Raw genomic sequence first — 17,218 nt, 5'->3', positions numbered from 1 at the left:
ATGGGGGGATCTGTGGATGACGGACACTTATAGGGGGGATCTGTGGATGACGGACACTTATGGGGGGATCTGTGGATGACGGACACTTATGGGGGGGATCTGTGGATGACGGACACTTATGGGGGGGGGGGATCTGTGGATGACGGACACTTATGGGGGGGATCTGTGGATGACGGACACTTATGGGGGGATCTGTGGATGACGGACACTTATGGGGGGATCTGTGGATGACGGACACTTATGGGGGGATCTGTGGATGACGGACACTTATGGGGGGGATCTGTGGATGACGGACACTTATGGGGGGATCTGTGGATGACGGACACTGTTACAGGGGGGGGATCTGTGGCTGGCACTGTTAAGGGGGGGGATCTGTGGCTGGCACTGTTACGGGGGGGGGGGGGGATCTGTGGATGGCACTGTTAAATATGTGCCATCCACAGACCCCCGACCCCATAACAGTGCCATCCACAGTGCCCCCCCCAGCCCATAACAGTGCCATCCACAGACCCCCACCCCTTAACTGTGCCATCCACAAATTCCGTGTGCCCCCCCCCCCCCGCGTACAAATATAAAATGTATTATTGAATTAAAAGTTATTAAACATGCCCCCCTCACTCCTAATAGTACCGTATATCCTAATTTCTTCTGTATAATGCCGACAGGCGTGTCCCTCAGTGACGTCACTTGTCTGCGCCGCCTGCTTCATTCATAAAGCAGGCGGCGCAGGCACGTGACATCAGGAAGTTACGCTGCCGCCCGCCCCTCCTGCCTGCTGGCATTATACAGAAGAAATTAGGATATACGGTACTATTAGGAGTGAGGGGGCAATGTTTAATAACTTTTAATTCAATAATACATTTTATATTAGTATACCGGAGCGGTGGGCGGGGCTATAGTACAGTGACCGGACCGCCCCACCGCTATTGCCGGCCCCCAGCTCCTCCTCCCAGTCCCTCCCCCGGCCCCCGCTCCGTACATCGCATCCAGCGATGTTAAAACTGTCAGCATTCGCCCCATAAGACGCAGGGGCATTTTCCTCCCATTTTTGGGGAGGAAAAAGTGTGTATTATGGGGCGAAAAATACGGTAAGTGCCTTGTATTAATTTTCTCTACCTGATAAATGCCACTTACTGAAGTGAGACAACCCCTTTAAGCCATCACACCTCATGGGACATTAGTAACACGAACTGATGACTCCCATAGCTTGGTTTACTGGAGCACTTTTCTTAATAGCTCTGATTACACCATGTACATGTATAGGGACTATGTGAACCCAAAATAACTAATGTGCATGCCCAGTGTACAGCTTTGGCATATACGTCTACCTGGCAGTATTAAATCTCATGTTGATGTGTCAATAATTCATTTTTAAAGAGGGAAACCACTTTAAAACTTGAAACCTAACTCGGCTTCTGTTCCGACTGGTACCTTGGAACCGAAGAAGAGTTTGGTTTCAAGTTTTAAAGTGGTTTTCCACTTTAAAAATCAATTATCGAAGTTATTAAACAAAGGCACGCGTGACTTCACGAATAACTAACTTCGGCTCTTCGAAGCCCATACATATTAATACTGTACAAAGACGGATCTCCGTACAGTATTAATCCGAAGTTATGAACAAAGCGACTTCGGATGTAACATCCAAAGTTCGCTTCGCTCATCTCTACCAGTGACGTCATAACTATGCCATGTGGCCTGGGCGCAGCTCAGCTTCATCTAATTGAATGGGGCTGATCTGCGCCCAGGTAAAGAACCCCTTTAATTAACTTCTAGTAGCAATAACAGAGGAATGACACAACAGAGAGTCATAAGTGCTCCAGAATTGTCTTTTTATGTGGAATACATGCAGAGGTATCTCCCAGTTTGCCACCTACTGAAAAGGGCACCCAAAACAGCTGTCTGCAGATGGATACTTGGCTTGGCTATTTTCCCTCGTCATGTTCCAAGGCTTGTTAAAAAGTTGAAACCTGGCTCATAGGGATTGCTGTCCAATAGTTGGCTCTTTTTCTCCAGGAGATACCTCTTTTCATATTATTTCCCCACAGAGAATAACAGCTTTGAGCCAAAGTCTTGAGTGGATTCAAGAGGAATCAGAAATAAAGAAAAGAGTTGTACTTCTTCCAGCTGGATCCACTTCTGGCTTTGGCTCAAAGCCCTAACTCAAAATCTGCAAGTGCATTTCCATCCTAAAGCCAGAACTTCTGAACATGAAGGACGCTTGTGGTACACCTGTCTTGGAGGATGAGTATAATTTATGGCATGGCACAGGCATCCTCTGGCAGTCCTATGGCATTTCATAGCTGCTGTAGGTTTCAGTCTTCATTCATGCACAAAAACTGGCGTAAAATAAGATAAATGTGCTAAGCCCACTGGCGATGACCTCTCTTGCCCTCACTAAGCCCCCTTACAGAAAATGACTGCGCTTAAACTTGCGTGTACATTTAGTCTCAGTTGCACTTAAGAAGTCGCAAACATCTAAAAGTCACAAACATAAAAAAAAAAAAAAAAAAAAAACCCTTTTGGGAATGAAACCATATGAGAGTCGATACCTGAGGAAAAGTTGGACTTCTGGAGGACAGAGCGTCTGTAAGAACTGCAGGTCGTTTAAAGAGATATCAGGAAGCTCACTATCGAACCTTCGTGGCTTTCGTGTCTGAATTACAAAAGTAACAAAAAAAAGAATGAAATAATAAAAACTGCTACAAATTGTAATGCCACATTTCTGAGATTCACTTTTAAAATATACATTAGAAAAATCCAAAGAAAGGGAGGAATACCAGATATAAAATACTGTGCATTGTGCTACAATTGACATCAGTCTAATGTATGAGGAACAGCTTGGAATAAGAAAGCAAATACAGATCGCTGAAAGCATTAAAGGGGACCTGTTAGGAGCTTCAATCTGCCAGAACATGGGCATCATGAAATCCTGGCAGGCTCCCTAGTTACAACTACTTTCTGCTCTGAAAGGATATGGGTTTCTATAGAAAACAAAACTAACAGAAATGGGGAGAACCGGCCAGAGGAACAACTCCCTGCCAGGCTGGATCAGATTGACGGATCTCTTCCTATTTCTACAAATCTAGCTGAGCTGGGTGAAAGGAATGGAGATCCACCAGTCACTGTTCTACCTGCTCCTGACTCCATCGTTTCTCTGATCTTAGCTGTTTGTAACCAGCAACCTTTGCGGGACTTCATCATGCATACGATTTGGGCAGCATGAATCTCCAGGCAGGTTTCCTTTAAGACTGCTACCCAAAATGCATAGAGGCAGATTTATCTTTTAAAGGGAGTCTGTCACCTCCATATGGCCATATACAGTGCTTACATTGCCCTATAGCACACCTTACATAAATGTTATGGCACCTCTGTCTTTACACTTGCAGAAGCTGGAAAAACAAACTTTGATTGATATGCAAATGAGCACTCGCACATGCCCAGGGGCGGGGTTCACTGTTTTGGTGCCCAGGCTGCCCTGCCTTTTTTCATTGTTCCCCCGCCCTAGCCTCTGCACATGCCCGCCCTCCTATTCCCTTGTGTCATCCTAAGGTCCGGCCGAGATCCCGCGACTGTGCAGTGCCTCGCCGGGCCGGAGCATGCGCACTGCAATGCCCATTGTGGGCACAGCATCGCTTTAACTACTGCGCATGCTCCGGCAAACGGCGCAAAACCAGCGGCAATGTGGCATTTTCTGCTCTGAAAGGATATGGGTTTCTATAGAAAACATGCGCAGTAGTTAAAGCGATGCAATGCCCACAATGGGCATTGCAGTGCGCATGCTCCGGCCCGGCAAAGCAGTGCACAGTTGCGGGATCTCGGCCGGACCTTAGGATGTCGCAAGGGAATAAGAGGGCGGGCATATGCAGAGGCTGGGGAACAATGAAAAAAGGCAGGGCAGCCTGGGCACCAACACAGTAAACGCCGCCCCTGGGCACTTGCGAGTAAAGACAAAGACAAAGCTACCATTACATTCATGTAAGGTGTGCTATAGGGCAATGTAAGTGCTGTATATGGCCATATGGAGGTGACAGACTCCCTTTAAATATGCCACTTTTTTGGAGTGAAAGTGGCGAGGCCGGCGGAGAAACGCCACTTGTGCAAAGAATATTGCGCAAGTGGCAATTAAAAAGTTGAAAATGTGCAGTTTGTGACTCACAAACTGCGCATTTGCAACTTTTTAAATGCCACTTGCGCAACGTTCTTTGCACAAGTGGCTTTTCTCCGCCGGCCTCGCCACTTTCCTAAAAAGGTGGTGCGGTAAGGGTGGGGAGAAGCATTTATCATCTTTTATGCCAGCTTTATGACATAAAAGAACAGTGGTTGGCGCAGATATCAGGATAGGCACACAGACTGACGGCTGCTTTATGAAGAGCTATACACCTCGTCCTAAATCGGGTGCAGCATCCGGTAGTGTGCCTGGTTATCATAGACCGGCATATGCCGCCAGGCTATGATGAATCTGCCCCATAATTTCTTACAATAACGTAACGTCATTTTACAAGTAGAGCCATTTATGTCCACTGTAACGTGGCAAACTACTCTCCTTGAGCATAAAGCCACTGGAGCGTGACATTTCTTATTGACTGTAAGCTTTCTGCTTTTTACTGGGTAGATTACCATAGTAGATCAAGCTATCCAAACCACAAAAAGCAATGGAATGGGAAAGAAGTCATCTTCATTTAGCACTAAGAACTCCAGGCTTTGCAAAAAGATTTTGTGAGCTTTAATAAACAACTTCAATTGGAGTCCATGTTGGGGTGGGAGTTGTTGAAGACCTGATGGAACAAAGACTAACTGAAACCATTTCATGGCATTTGGCCTATAGAAGAATCCTAAAGCAATCAATGGTGACGTCAATGGAAATGTTTCTCTACAGTTTCAGTAAAAAATGAGGAAAAACAGAGAAAATGCCTAATATAAACTTAGTATTTTGTACTACAAATCCTGACGGTAAATATAAGGACTGAGAGAAGCAATAAAATATAATGCCAAGCAAAAGAAGAAATTAAGACGTAATTACATTATACATACACAGAAAGATGAAGGCCAAGAGTCGAGTCCTCTAAAGAGACGATTTCGTAAATAGGATTTCCCTGTTTAAAAAAAAAAATGGGATTAGTCGACAAAGCACCACGTAAAACAGAAGAAATGTCTATAATGCAAAGGGCTTCCTCCCCTGAATGCCCAGCCGGATTAGAATAGTGTAAAAAAATTAAATAAAAACTATTCCCCACTGTTCCCATTCTGCAGCCTCCGGGTTCTCCATCAGCCCCTTCTTCCTCTACCACCTTACAAAACAAGATATTGCCCTCTCAATCAGCCATGATTGGTGCAGTCACAATTCCTGTGTGTTGAGAGGGACTAGGAAGTAGAAAACAGCAGGGGACTCCGTAAGTGGCAGAAACCGGGAGGAGGATCGGTGAGGTATGCTGTTTTTTTTTTTTTTTTTTTAAAGCCATACTGACAAAAATTATCAACAAAAAAAATTATATATTTTTTTTATATGCAGCACCGGGAACATAGAAGAAAAAGAAAAAGAAAGCGGGTGCACAGCCCAAATTGGAAAAAGCCTACCCAGTATGAAGAGACCAGAAATATATATACACACACACACACACACACACTATATTTGACACCATACTAGTTCATCGTATCCATAACTACAAAAACTGAATTTTTGAATTATAAATGTAGGTATCGATGAAGAAAAGACGTGATGTCTGCACAACTGTTCTGTGACCAAGTGCACAATACTTTTATGTGTTTCCTGCTTTCCACTAGGAGTTTGTCCTAGACTAGACAGAAGAAACTCCATAAAGCACTGTAAAATAATGCCGCCATTTTTATCCAAATGAATCAATGGCACAGATATGAGCTCAGGCTTACAAATCAACAAATCACAAGACTTACTAAATATTTTCCCAAAAGTTTCCCTTTTTGCCTTCTCATTTTCATAAAGAGATTTTCCATCTTTTACTAAGGCATTTGCCCACTGTAATGAAAGAAATACTGAAGTTAAAAGTGAAGAACCTCAATTGAAAACATGTTTATTTGTTCAGAACATGGGCCACGCCATGGACTGTATTAACTACTACGATGTGCACAATATTATACTGATAAATTGTCAGATAAACATTAAAGGGGTATTACAGTAGGGAAAAGTTATCCCCTATCCACAGGATAGAGCATAACTATCAGAACGGAGGGACCCCCACTGATCATGAGAACGGGGGTCCCGTACCACCTGCAGCATCCCTGAAATGACCGGAGCGGCTGGTCACACATGTACACGGTCACTCCTTTCATTTCTATAGGAGTGCGGAAGATAGCCGAGAAGAGCGCCTGCAGAGGAGTCCAGAACCCCTGTTCTCGTGATCGGTGGGGGTCCTTCCGCTGGACAGCAGATCCGACCTGTGAAAAGGAGAATACCTACCGGAATACCCCTTTAAAGCAATGCTTGTAGTCAATTCTCAAGTTTTATTATCCCTGAATAACTTCATCTATATATTCAAACGGACTGCAGTGATACAAAAGAGCGACACTGCCAATTAATTCTAGCGATTGAATACATTTAAAGGGGTTGTCTGGTTTCCTATAATGATGGGGGTCTGACTCCCGAATGTATGAAGAGAATGCGGTGCTCCTGCGAGTGCTGCATTCTCTCCACTGTTTACCTACTCACTGTCGACATTTCAGTGGCGAGCTCTTCCATCCCGTTCACTCGAACTACAACTGCTCCTTCTCATTCAAGTGAGCGGGACAGAGGAGCTGTAATTATAACTGCTCGCCACTGCAATGACGACAGCAGGCAGCTAAACAAGGAAGAGAATGCAGTGCTCACAGGAGAGCAGCGTTGTCTTCAAACAGCTGCTTGGGAGTTGGGCCCCTGCCGATCTGATATTGATGACCTATACCAGGGTTCAGCAACCTCCGGCACCCCAGCTGTTGTGAAACTACAATTCCCAGCATGCTCCATTTATTTCAATGGGAGTTCTGAGATGAGCAAAGCAAGTATGCATGCTGGGAGTTGTAGTTTCACAACAGCTGGAGTGCCGGAGGTTGCCTACCCCTGAACTATACTGAGGAAACCGGACAACCACTTTAAGAGGCCTGTTTTAATAGCTTCATGCATTCCCCATGTAATAACAATTCTGGAGCATCTAATTCTTTTGTTGTGCCATTCCTTTATTATTTGGACTAGAAGCTATGAATGGATTGATATTAGCCTTTAGTAAGGGTACAAAGAGGTGGTAACACGTTTGGGGTGTGCACCTGCACAGTCTCACTCTACCCAATCAGTGCTGCCATTTTCAGACTGTGCAGGTACACCCCCCCCCCAACTAGTTACCTCCCCTCTGTACCCTTACTGCAGACTGCTAGCATTTCCTTCATAACTTCTAGTAGAGATAATAAAGGAATGGCACAACATAGAGCCATAAGAATAGATGCTCCAGAATTGTTATTACATGGGGAATGTATAAAGCTATTAAAACAGGCATGTCAGGAGAGGTGAAAGGGCCTCTTTAATGCAGCTCTTGGATTGATTGTCTAAGGCAAATGGAAACTGTGGGAGATTTATTAGGACCGGCGTGTGCTTTTACTAAGGCATTTGCCCACTGTAAACTGCCGCAGGAGGCGCAGGCCTCTTCACAAATCAGGTGCATCCTCCGGCAGTCCGTGCACCTGAACTGAAACCTGCTGCATCTCAGAGCTGCCATAGATTTCTGTCTTCATATACCCACCCAATTAAACCACACATGTAATATAAAAAAATGGACTTTATTAATCATATCAAAAAAATATATCACAGAGGCACATCAAAATCCACGGGTGAAAACTGTAGAGCCAAAATCCCCCCCACACACAGATACTGTCAGCCTATATTGCATGTACAATATCACATATGTCTTGAAGAAGGGCTCAATACCACAGCCCGAAACGCGTCACAATCTTGTGTCTCTCCATGTGACATCTTTGTTGGATTTTATTACAAGCCGAATAAAGAAAACTTTTTATATGCTGAAGCTGGAATCAACCTTTCTCTTTGTTCTTGGACTTATCAAGTGTGGCTAGGTTCAAGCCACTTTCCTTTTCCGTGCTTCAGGCAGGTGACCAGAGGTGAGAGCTGCTAAAATCCTTTCCTTTATCATATACAATATCACATATACATAAGGTTAATCATATATGCACACCAACAAGGCAACGCATAACAAAGTGCTAGTGATATATGATAGCTTTATCTTTTCTCTAAGGCGAAACGTACGTCAGGGAATCGTCCTCTTTCTCCCTCCCCACGGATACTAGGGTTAGTATACTGTATGTTTGTATTGGGTAATATCTGTTTATACTACTCTGATTGCTGTTAGCGATATTTACTGGGATGTCCCCAAATTGGAGCCACATTGTTTGGACCATACTTGGTGGAGGACCCAGCATGTGTTTTGGCTATCTGTGAGATGAGTATCAGATCTTTATTACTGACCTGCTATAGATAACTGTGCCATATCATATATCACTAGCACTTTGTTATGCGTTGCCTTGTTGGTGTGCATATATGATTAACTTCATTTATATGTGATGTTGTACATGCAATATAGGCTGACGGTATCTGGGGGGGGGATTTTGACTCTACAGTTTTCACCCGCGGATTTTTTGATGTGCTTCTGTGATATATTGTTTGATATGATTATGTGCAATAAAGTCTATTTTTTTTATATTACATGTGTGGTTTAATTGGGTGGGTATATGAAGTTATTATGGTTCCACCGATGACATACATGCTTAGGTTTATGGAGGTTGGTATTTGGTGTCCTAAGATTTCTGTCTTCGCTTACACCAGACCACTGGCATAAGTGAAGATAAATGTGCCGGGTCCACACAAACCTAAACACAGTAGCCATTCTCATGTAATGCATGGATGTGCCTGGTCAAACAGAACACATAGAAGGGTGTCTTCAGCAGAGGACTCCATCTCTTTGATGTCACTATGTCTTATTAAGGCTAATGGACAGAGGTTGTCATCCTGGGTTTAAATCTGACCAAAAACAACATGCGAATGGAGTCTGTATGTTCTCCTTGAATTGTGTGTGTCCACTTCACATTCACAGTACAAAGACATGAGTAAATGAATCGGACTTACCTCTCTGTAGTGTTTTGTGAACATCTTTCTTCTTACAACTTCAACTACTGCTAAGCAATACATTTGAGGAACTGTGCTAAGTGCCTCCACTATTTTGATCCTTTCGAGTAACTCTGTTAAAAGTCTGAATAAAGCCTGGAGCTTCTCCCCATCTTGATCAGCATGCAGCATTACGAAGCAGCACCACCTAAATAAAAAAAATAATAAAATAAATAAATCACTGAACTGCACAATTTGAAGGAAGTAAACAACTACATACAGCACAGGTAGTCCATTACTGTGCAAAACTCTGCCCCTAGCGACTAGATGGGGTTTCTGCAACCAGACCCAAACCAATCAAAACCTTTGACAAGTCACGAGTTCTCTAAAAGTTTAATTACCCTTTAAATATATCAATAACTAAATTCAAATGCCGATAACAAAATTTTAATAAAACATAAAAAGCTAAAACATCCAAGTATCTGAAGAAGACACAATCTTACTTTAATCGAACTTGTAAATTATTGGCAAGCTCCTGTTTGGCAGTGGTACATTTCTGTTTGATATCCAACAGCTTTCTGTGGTTTGTTAACATGATCATTAGTTGATTTGCATGGCTCAAACACAGATCAGGTAACACAGAGGGGTCCTTCAAGTTTTCAGCCCGCTTCTGATTGGCTAAAAATCCCTGAAAGGAACAGAACGCTCTTTAGAAAGAACATCGGAAAGATCTCTATCACTGTTCATTATACAAACAACATTTATGCACTAATATTGGATCACCGTTTTATAGAGGTTTTCAGACATTTTTAGACTGATGAACTATCGTCTGAATAGGTCATCAGTATCTGTTCAGTGGAGGTCTGACAACAGAGGCCGATCATGGTGATGGACCGACACTAAAAACGCGTAGTTCTGTGTATTTTTATTTATTTTTAATAAACAAGTATCTGATTGGAGTCCTCCGGTGCAGCATGCTTTTTATTTACACTGTAATGTATTCTTCTTCAAGTAATCCTTCTCTGGCGTCCAGCACAGCACTACCCCCATAAGGGAGCCACTCCGCTATCGTCTAGTCTTCGGAAAGAGATCCATGCTGCTCTTAGGAAAGCAAATAAAAAAAAGGGACAGATTCCCCATAAATGGAATCTGTCAGCAGGAAAGTGAGTGTGACACTAGGCACAATGCCTGGTAGAGCTTGAGCAGTAAAGTTCTTTTGGGCTGAGTCAAGGCAATGTGCTGTACTGTATTTGCACCACGGTTGTAATATTTGGCGAAGGCATTCACGGTTTTCAGATTTCAGGGTCAGATGCCTGGCTCTGTCAATCATTCACAAAAGAAGTGAAACTAGGGTGCATCAAGGGGGCTCAGACCCACCATTGGGGAACTTAACAGCTCATTTGAATATATATTCACAATGGATTTTTTCATTAACCTCTAGAGAAGCGGGCGATTTTCCGTTTTTGTTTTTCACTCCCCACCTTCCCAGTGTCATAACTTTTTTTATTTTTCAGATCACATAGCCTTATGATGGCTTATTTTTTGCCGGACAAGTTTTACTTTCTAATGGCACGATTTACACTTACATACAATATAGTGGGAAGCGGGGAAAAAATTCAAATGGGATGGAATTGGAAAAAAAAAACTTCATTCTGCCAGTTTTTTTTTTTTTTTTTTCGGTGTTCACTATAGGGTAAAATTGACCTACAATGTTACCTTCATTCTCCAGGTCAGTACAATTACAACGTTACCACACTTTTATAGATGCGTTTTAATACTGAAAAAATATTAAAAACCTTGAAAACATATGTGTTTTTTGTTTTTATTACCATATTCTGATTGATATAACTTTTTTGTATGCGAGCGGAACTGTGTGAGGGCTAATTTTTTGTGGGGCGATCTGAACTTTTCAGTGATACCATTTTGAAGGGATTTTTTAGGGAAGTTGTGACAAAAATGGCAAATTGGCAGTAAATTTTTTTTATTTTTTTACCAACATACTACAAACAGGCATAGTTCACATGTAGAGGATCTGCTTATGACAAATCCAACATATATTTACAAGAGGATCCGTGGCAGAAATCTGACACTCGGATATCTGCTGTGGAGATTCCATCCAATTCTCCTGAGGTCTAAACCCATTTGAAGGAGAATAAGGCCGAATGCACACGCCGTGTTCCACGGCCGAGAGCGGTCCGTGGTATGCCGGGCTGGATTCCTGTTCAGAGCAGGAGCGCACGGCGTCATAGCAACCAATGACGCCGTGCGCTCCTGCTCTGAACAGGAATCCAGCCCGGCATACCACGGACCGCTCTCGGCCGCGGAACACGGCCGTGTGCATTCGGCCTAATTCACAGCTTTTCCATTCGAAATCTGCAGAAATAATGTGCATGTTCGTTGTTCGTTTGGAATTTTTTTTGCGGCACAGGCAAAATGTGTTGCTTTTTAGTTGGAGCATGTGAATGGGATTCAGAATGTTAATGGCTTTGATGAGGATTTAGGCGTGAAATCTTTGTCTACATCCTTGTCATATTTTGAACGTGTGACCACAGACTTATAAGCCTCCAGGCTACAAGAATGTTTCATATTTACAGTGGTGCTTGAGAATCTGTGAACCTTTCAGAATTTTCTATATTTCTGCATAAATTTGATTTAAATGACATTAGATTTTAACACAAGTGCTAAAAATAAAGATAACCAAATCAAACAAATGACAAAAGAATATTGCTATGCCTGCAGTTCACGCCCACCGCAACTCTTATCCTGAAGGTCCCCGCCTGCTGCCGCACTCTCTCTTCCCTCCTCCTCAAGTTGTTTTAGTATCTAGTAACCAGCGAAAGTGTACTCTCATGTCTGACTAAACATCTACTGTACCCAGCTTGATTATTGATTCTGCTCTCACGTCTCCTGTCCTGACCTTGGCCTATGTCTCGTTTTGCTCCTTGCCACCTGCCCTAACTTTGGATCTACTATATGGAATACGCACATACTCAGCCTGCCCTGCCCTTGGACTGTATTCAGACTACGCCTTTTGTCAGATATCTTGGTGCTTTGCAACAGTGTCTCTGCCCTCCATGGATCAGATAACAACTACACCAGGACTACTCCAGGAGGAAGCAGCCTGACTGGTTCCCTGCAGCTAAGTCCAGATCCCTGTACAGGGGTTAAAGGGTGAATACCAGGGAATCGCCAGGACAACACCCTTGGGTTTAGCTTATGTCAAACTGGTTAGTGGGCACAGTGGGTCCACACGCACTGTCAGATACAAATATTAGACTTGGTCATATAACTATTCAGAAAAATGATCCAATATCAAGTTTGAGAGTGGCAAGGGTATGTAAACCATTAGGATTACCAGATAATTTGAAGATGAAATCAAAGACAGGTGTTTTCAATCAATGGGATGTCAATCAGGTGTGTATGGGTAATCTGTTTTATTAAAAGAACAGGGATCTATCAAAGACTGATATTCACAACACATGTTCGTGGAAGTGGATGATGGCACAAACGAAGGAGAGGTCTGAGGACTTCAAAAGAGGAGTTTGGACTCCACCAACCCCAGTCAGATTGTGTACAAATGGAGGAAATTCAATAGCATTATTACCCTCCCTATGAGTGGTCAACCAACAAAGAAGAACATTGATGACCATCTGCAGTATGATAAAGATCACCCTGGATAAGCCAGATGGCTATTGGAATAATGTTTTGTGGATGGATGAGACAAAACTAGAACGTTAGGGTTTAAAAGGGGTGTTGTGGTTTCAGGCTACTGATGAACGATCCTCAGGATAGGTCATCAATATCACATTTGTGGGGGTCTGACTCATTTTTTGCGGGACAATATGTTGGTTTTTATTTTAAAAAAAGAAGAAATTCGATCAGGGGCAAAGACTTTTTCATTGACAAAAGACACCCTTTTAGCTGCTATACAGAAACCGACAATACATGTCTGTGTACATTTTTTCTGGTACATAGACATATTTGCTGACGTGCGTTATGTTAACAGAGCCACACACAAAATATAATCCTAAAAGTTTGTGACAGGCTTAAATGTTTAGATTTCCCCCACACTCAGTGTAAAAATAATCATGCAACTTCATCCTTTAATGGAAAATAATTAAAATACTTTCCACCCAAGATATATCTACCTCAGCAAAGCCAAAAGATCATATAGCTGTATTTTACAGTGGAGTCATGCCAAAACAGCTACTGCTTCTTCTCAGCTCTTGCCATGCACTAAAATGTTATTTGCTTCTATAAAATAATGACAATCTTTAGTAAAGGTTAATACTGCTACGTGACCTGTGCGCACTAACCGTCTTACTGTGCATATCTCTTCCGTAAATCTTTGAGGGAATAAGAAATGTTTCTGTCGGTTTGATGACCAAACACATTACAAAGAACTGTAAACCAAAAACCTATTTTAATTCGGTTTTTAATTTTATTTTTTGCAATTAAAACCCTCTATTTGGGCATCATCATAAATGTTGGCAACTTCCAAGTAATAAGGGCTTAAAGTGTAATTTCCATCTGACTGGGACCCCCACTGCTGCTGAGAATAAAAGTAACGTAGTGTTGATGTCAAGAGGGTGGGGATGCAGGGCTAAACCAGTGTTGTGATGCTTTTATCCTTTAGATCTGTGGACCCAGAGGTCAGAACTACTCAGATCATAAAGTGTTATTAACTTCTTTCTAAGAGCTAGTTCACACAGCAGATTTTGATAAGTTTTTTCAATTTACAGTATAGGCCACAGATCTGAATGGAACAAAGCACAAGTGAGCACACCTTGTGGTTTCCAGAGGCGTCCACCTAGACACCTGTGTGAATGTGGCCTAAAACGTGTGTTCATACCAGTTAGTACTGTAGCTAGAGTCCAGAACGGTACTTTTTATCTTCATACTGCTCCCTGTTACCCCATTGTGCTTAGGCAAAGCTCCGCTGATTTACACTGTCAGCAGTCTGGACAGTATATTCCTGTGGAGCTTTGCCAGCACACAGCATGAAAATACAAAAGTACTGATCCAAACTCCCTATCTGTAGTCCTAATTTAGTAGGACTGCAGATAATAACATTCCTGATTTCAGATGACAAAATTCCCTTCAAGGCATTTTTACATGGGCCAACGATCGACGGCACAAATGTTGTTTCCCTGATCTCATGTTTTATGGGGCATAAAAAGGACAGTGTCTCTGCACCATACTAATGATTAATTGCCCCATATAGTATGACCATTGCTACAATTAATTTGGAATGGCATCAGTGGGGGCCGCCCTATAAGGTAAGACCATAATTAGACTATGGCTAAACTGATGAAAGGTCCTCTTTAAATGGTTTCCCGTCAGAAAAAAAAAAAGTGTTTCCTCTTGTGCTCTGCTCAACTAATGTTATGCATGGACTATGCCAGCCTTTAGCCAAACTCAAAAGCACACAGGAGAGATCATCAGCATCTGATCGGCGGGGGTCCGACACCCAGGACCCCCGCCGATCAGCTGTTTGAGAAGGCAGCGGCGCTCCAGCAGTGCCGCGGCCTTCTGAATGTTTACCGCTGGCCCAGTGACACCACGACTAGTATCAACTGGCCTGGGTGGGGCTAAGCTCCATTCAAGTGAACGGAGCTTAGCCACGCCCAGGCCAGTTGATAGCAGTCATGATTTCACTGGGCTAGCAGTAAACAGTGAGAAGGCCGCGGCGCTGCTGAAGCGCCGCTGCCTTCACAAACAGCTGATCGGCGGGGGTCCCGGGTGTCGGACCCCCGCCGATCAGATGCTGATGATCTATCCAGAGGATAGATCAGCAGGTAAAACAAATTGTAGAACCCATTTAAAGACCACCTACAAACAGCTCGATGTTCCTGTTACTACAGTGGCACAGATTATTCAGAAGTTTAAGGTCTAAGGGACTGTAGCCAACCTCCCTGGATGTGGCCGCAAGAGGAAAATTGATGATAAATTGAAGAGACAGATAATACGAATGGTAACCAAAGAGCCCACAACAAATTCAAAAGAGATTAGAGATGAACTCCAAGGTTAAAGTACATCAGTGTCAGATAGCCTAATCCACTGCTGACTTAGCCAAAGTGGACTTAATGGAAGACAACTGAGGAGGAAGCCACTGTTGAAAGCAAATCATAAAAAAGTGAGGCTGGAATTTGCCAAAATGCATATTGACAAGCCACAAAGCTTCTGGGAGAATGTCCTATGAACAGATGAGGAACATCAGTCTATAACACCGGTCTTAACAAATGACCCCTATTGTACTTACTGGGAAACATGGAGGAGGCTCGGTTATGTTTTAGAGCTGTGCTGCTGGATCTGGCACAGTGTTTTGAATCTGTGCAGGGTACAATGACGTCCCAAGTCTATCAAAGCATTATGGAGCGAACTGTGCTACCCAGTTTCAGAAAGCTTGGTTTCATTTGCAGGTCATGGGTCTTTCAATGGGATAATCACTCAAAACACAGAGCTAAAAACATCCAAGAATGGCTAAGAGCAAAGCACTGGTCTATTCTGAAGTGGCCTTCTATGAACCCTGATCTAAATTCTATTGAACATCTGCGGAAGGAGCAGACACAGATCAGACAAGGCACCCCTTCAATCCTGAGACAGCTGGAGCAGTTTGCTCACGAGGAGTGGGCCAAATACCTGTGGACAGGTGCAGAAGCCTCATTGAGAGTTACAGAAATCACTTGATTGCAGTGATGTTCTCAAAAGGTTGTGCAACAAAATATTAAGTTACGGGTACCATAATTTTTGTCCAGGCCAGTTTCATTAGTTTGTTTTATAAATTATTCTGCTGAACTACAATTCAAAAGCAATGTCTGATTTTCATTAGTTGGTTTTCAGTAAATTATTTATTACTTTTGTCAGTTTAAAGTTACCGTATTTTTCGAACTATAAGACGCACCTAGGATTTGGAGTAGGAAAATCAGTCCCCCATTCTTCATCAGACCTCAGATCAGACCCCAAAATCAGATCCACAAGCTTCTTCACACCTCAGATCAAACCCTAATCAGACCCCCAAGCTCCATCAGTCTCAGATCAGACCCCCAAGCTCCATCAACCTCAGATCAGACCCCCAAGCTCCATCAACCTCAGATCAGACCTCCAAGCTCCATCAGCCTCAGATCAGACCCCCATCAGCGTTAGATAATAAATAAATAAATCAACTTACCTTACTTGCTCTGGATGGCGCTGCCACTCACTCACTGCTCCCTGGTCTTTTTGCGGCCCACTCTGCACTGTGTTCTGACGCTGTACGGAGTCTGGACACAGTGTCGAGCAGGCCCTGGAAGAAGACCACGGAGAGTAAGTAGAGTGGTCATTAGTATTCAGACTGTAAGATGCACCAACATTTTTCCTTCACTTTTGGGGGAAAAAGTGAGTCTTCTAATCCGAAAAATACAGTATTTCAGTGACTATTGTGAGCTTTTTTTTTTAACAGAAGGGTACCAACAATTTTGTCCACCTATGTATATCTTAGGCTGGGTTAACATCACGTTTTAGGTCTCCGTTTGACGTATATGTTAGAAAAAAAGATATAAAAACGCAGCATACCATGCGTTCTTGTATCTTGCACAGTCCAGTAAAAAAAAAAAATAATCGGATATATATATTTTTTTACAATGGTAAAATAACATGTTTTTATTTTTATTTTTTTTACAATGCCCCTGTATGTCATCAGTATGAGGCATCCGTTTAAAGTATATGTTTTTTGTATACGTTAAATGGATGGGAAAAAAAAAACGTGATGTGAACCCACCCTTAGCTGCTTCTATGTTGTTCTTTTCCTCTAATATTCCTGCTTAAAGTTTATAAATGAATTGCCATGAACAGCAAAAAAAAAAGTCCATCTTGATGCTACCAGAAGGGTGTCTGTCACTGTCAGTACTGACTGGATAGTGTCAGATTGTACACGGACACACCGCAACTACTAAGGCTACTTTCACACCTGCGTTCGGGTGTCCGCTCGTGAGCTCCGTTTGAAGGGGCTCACAAGCGGCCCCGAACGCAGCCGTCAGTAGCCTAAGACCCAGATGTACCTTCAATGCAGACTTCTGGGAATTCATTCATAAACTTCACTGAGTAACTTTGTTACAGGAC

General features: G+C 42.8%; 1 protein-coding gene across 3 annotated transcripts in view; it reads right to left on the bottom strand.

Moving 5' to 3' along the window:
• RB1CC1 (RB1 inducible coiled-coil 1) overlaps positions 1-17,218 on the bottom strand; it is a 139,947-nt gene that overhangs the window by 49,221 nt on the left and 73,508 nt on the right. For all 3 annotated transcript variants that reach the window (XM_040434505.1, XM_040434507.1, XM_040434506.1), the window contains exons 8-12: positions 9,622-9,806; positions 9,140-9,326; positions 5,911-5,992; positions 5,032-5,093; positions 2,550-2,653 (exon numbers count right to left, since the gene is read on the bottom strand). In XM_040434505.1, the coding sequence (XP_040290439.1) occupies positions 2,550-2,653; positions 5,032-5,093; positions 5,911-5,992; positions 9,140-9,326; positions 9,622-9,806 (620 nt within the window). The remainder of the gene's footprint in view (positions 1-2,549; positions 2,654-5,031; positions 5,094-5,910; positions 5,993-9,139; positions 9,327-9,621; positions 9,807-17,218) is intronic.

This window comes from Bufo bufo, chromosome 5 (assembly GCF_905171765.1).
Source record: "Bufo bufo chromosome 5, aBufBuf1.1, whole genome shotgun sequence".
Classification (NCBI taxonomy): domain Eukaryota; kingdom Metazoa; phylum Chordata; class Amphibia; order Anura; family Bufonidae; genus Bufo; species Bufo bufo.
This window is presented reverse-complemented; position numbering and strand designations above follow the sequence as displayed.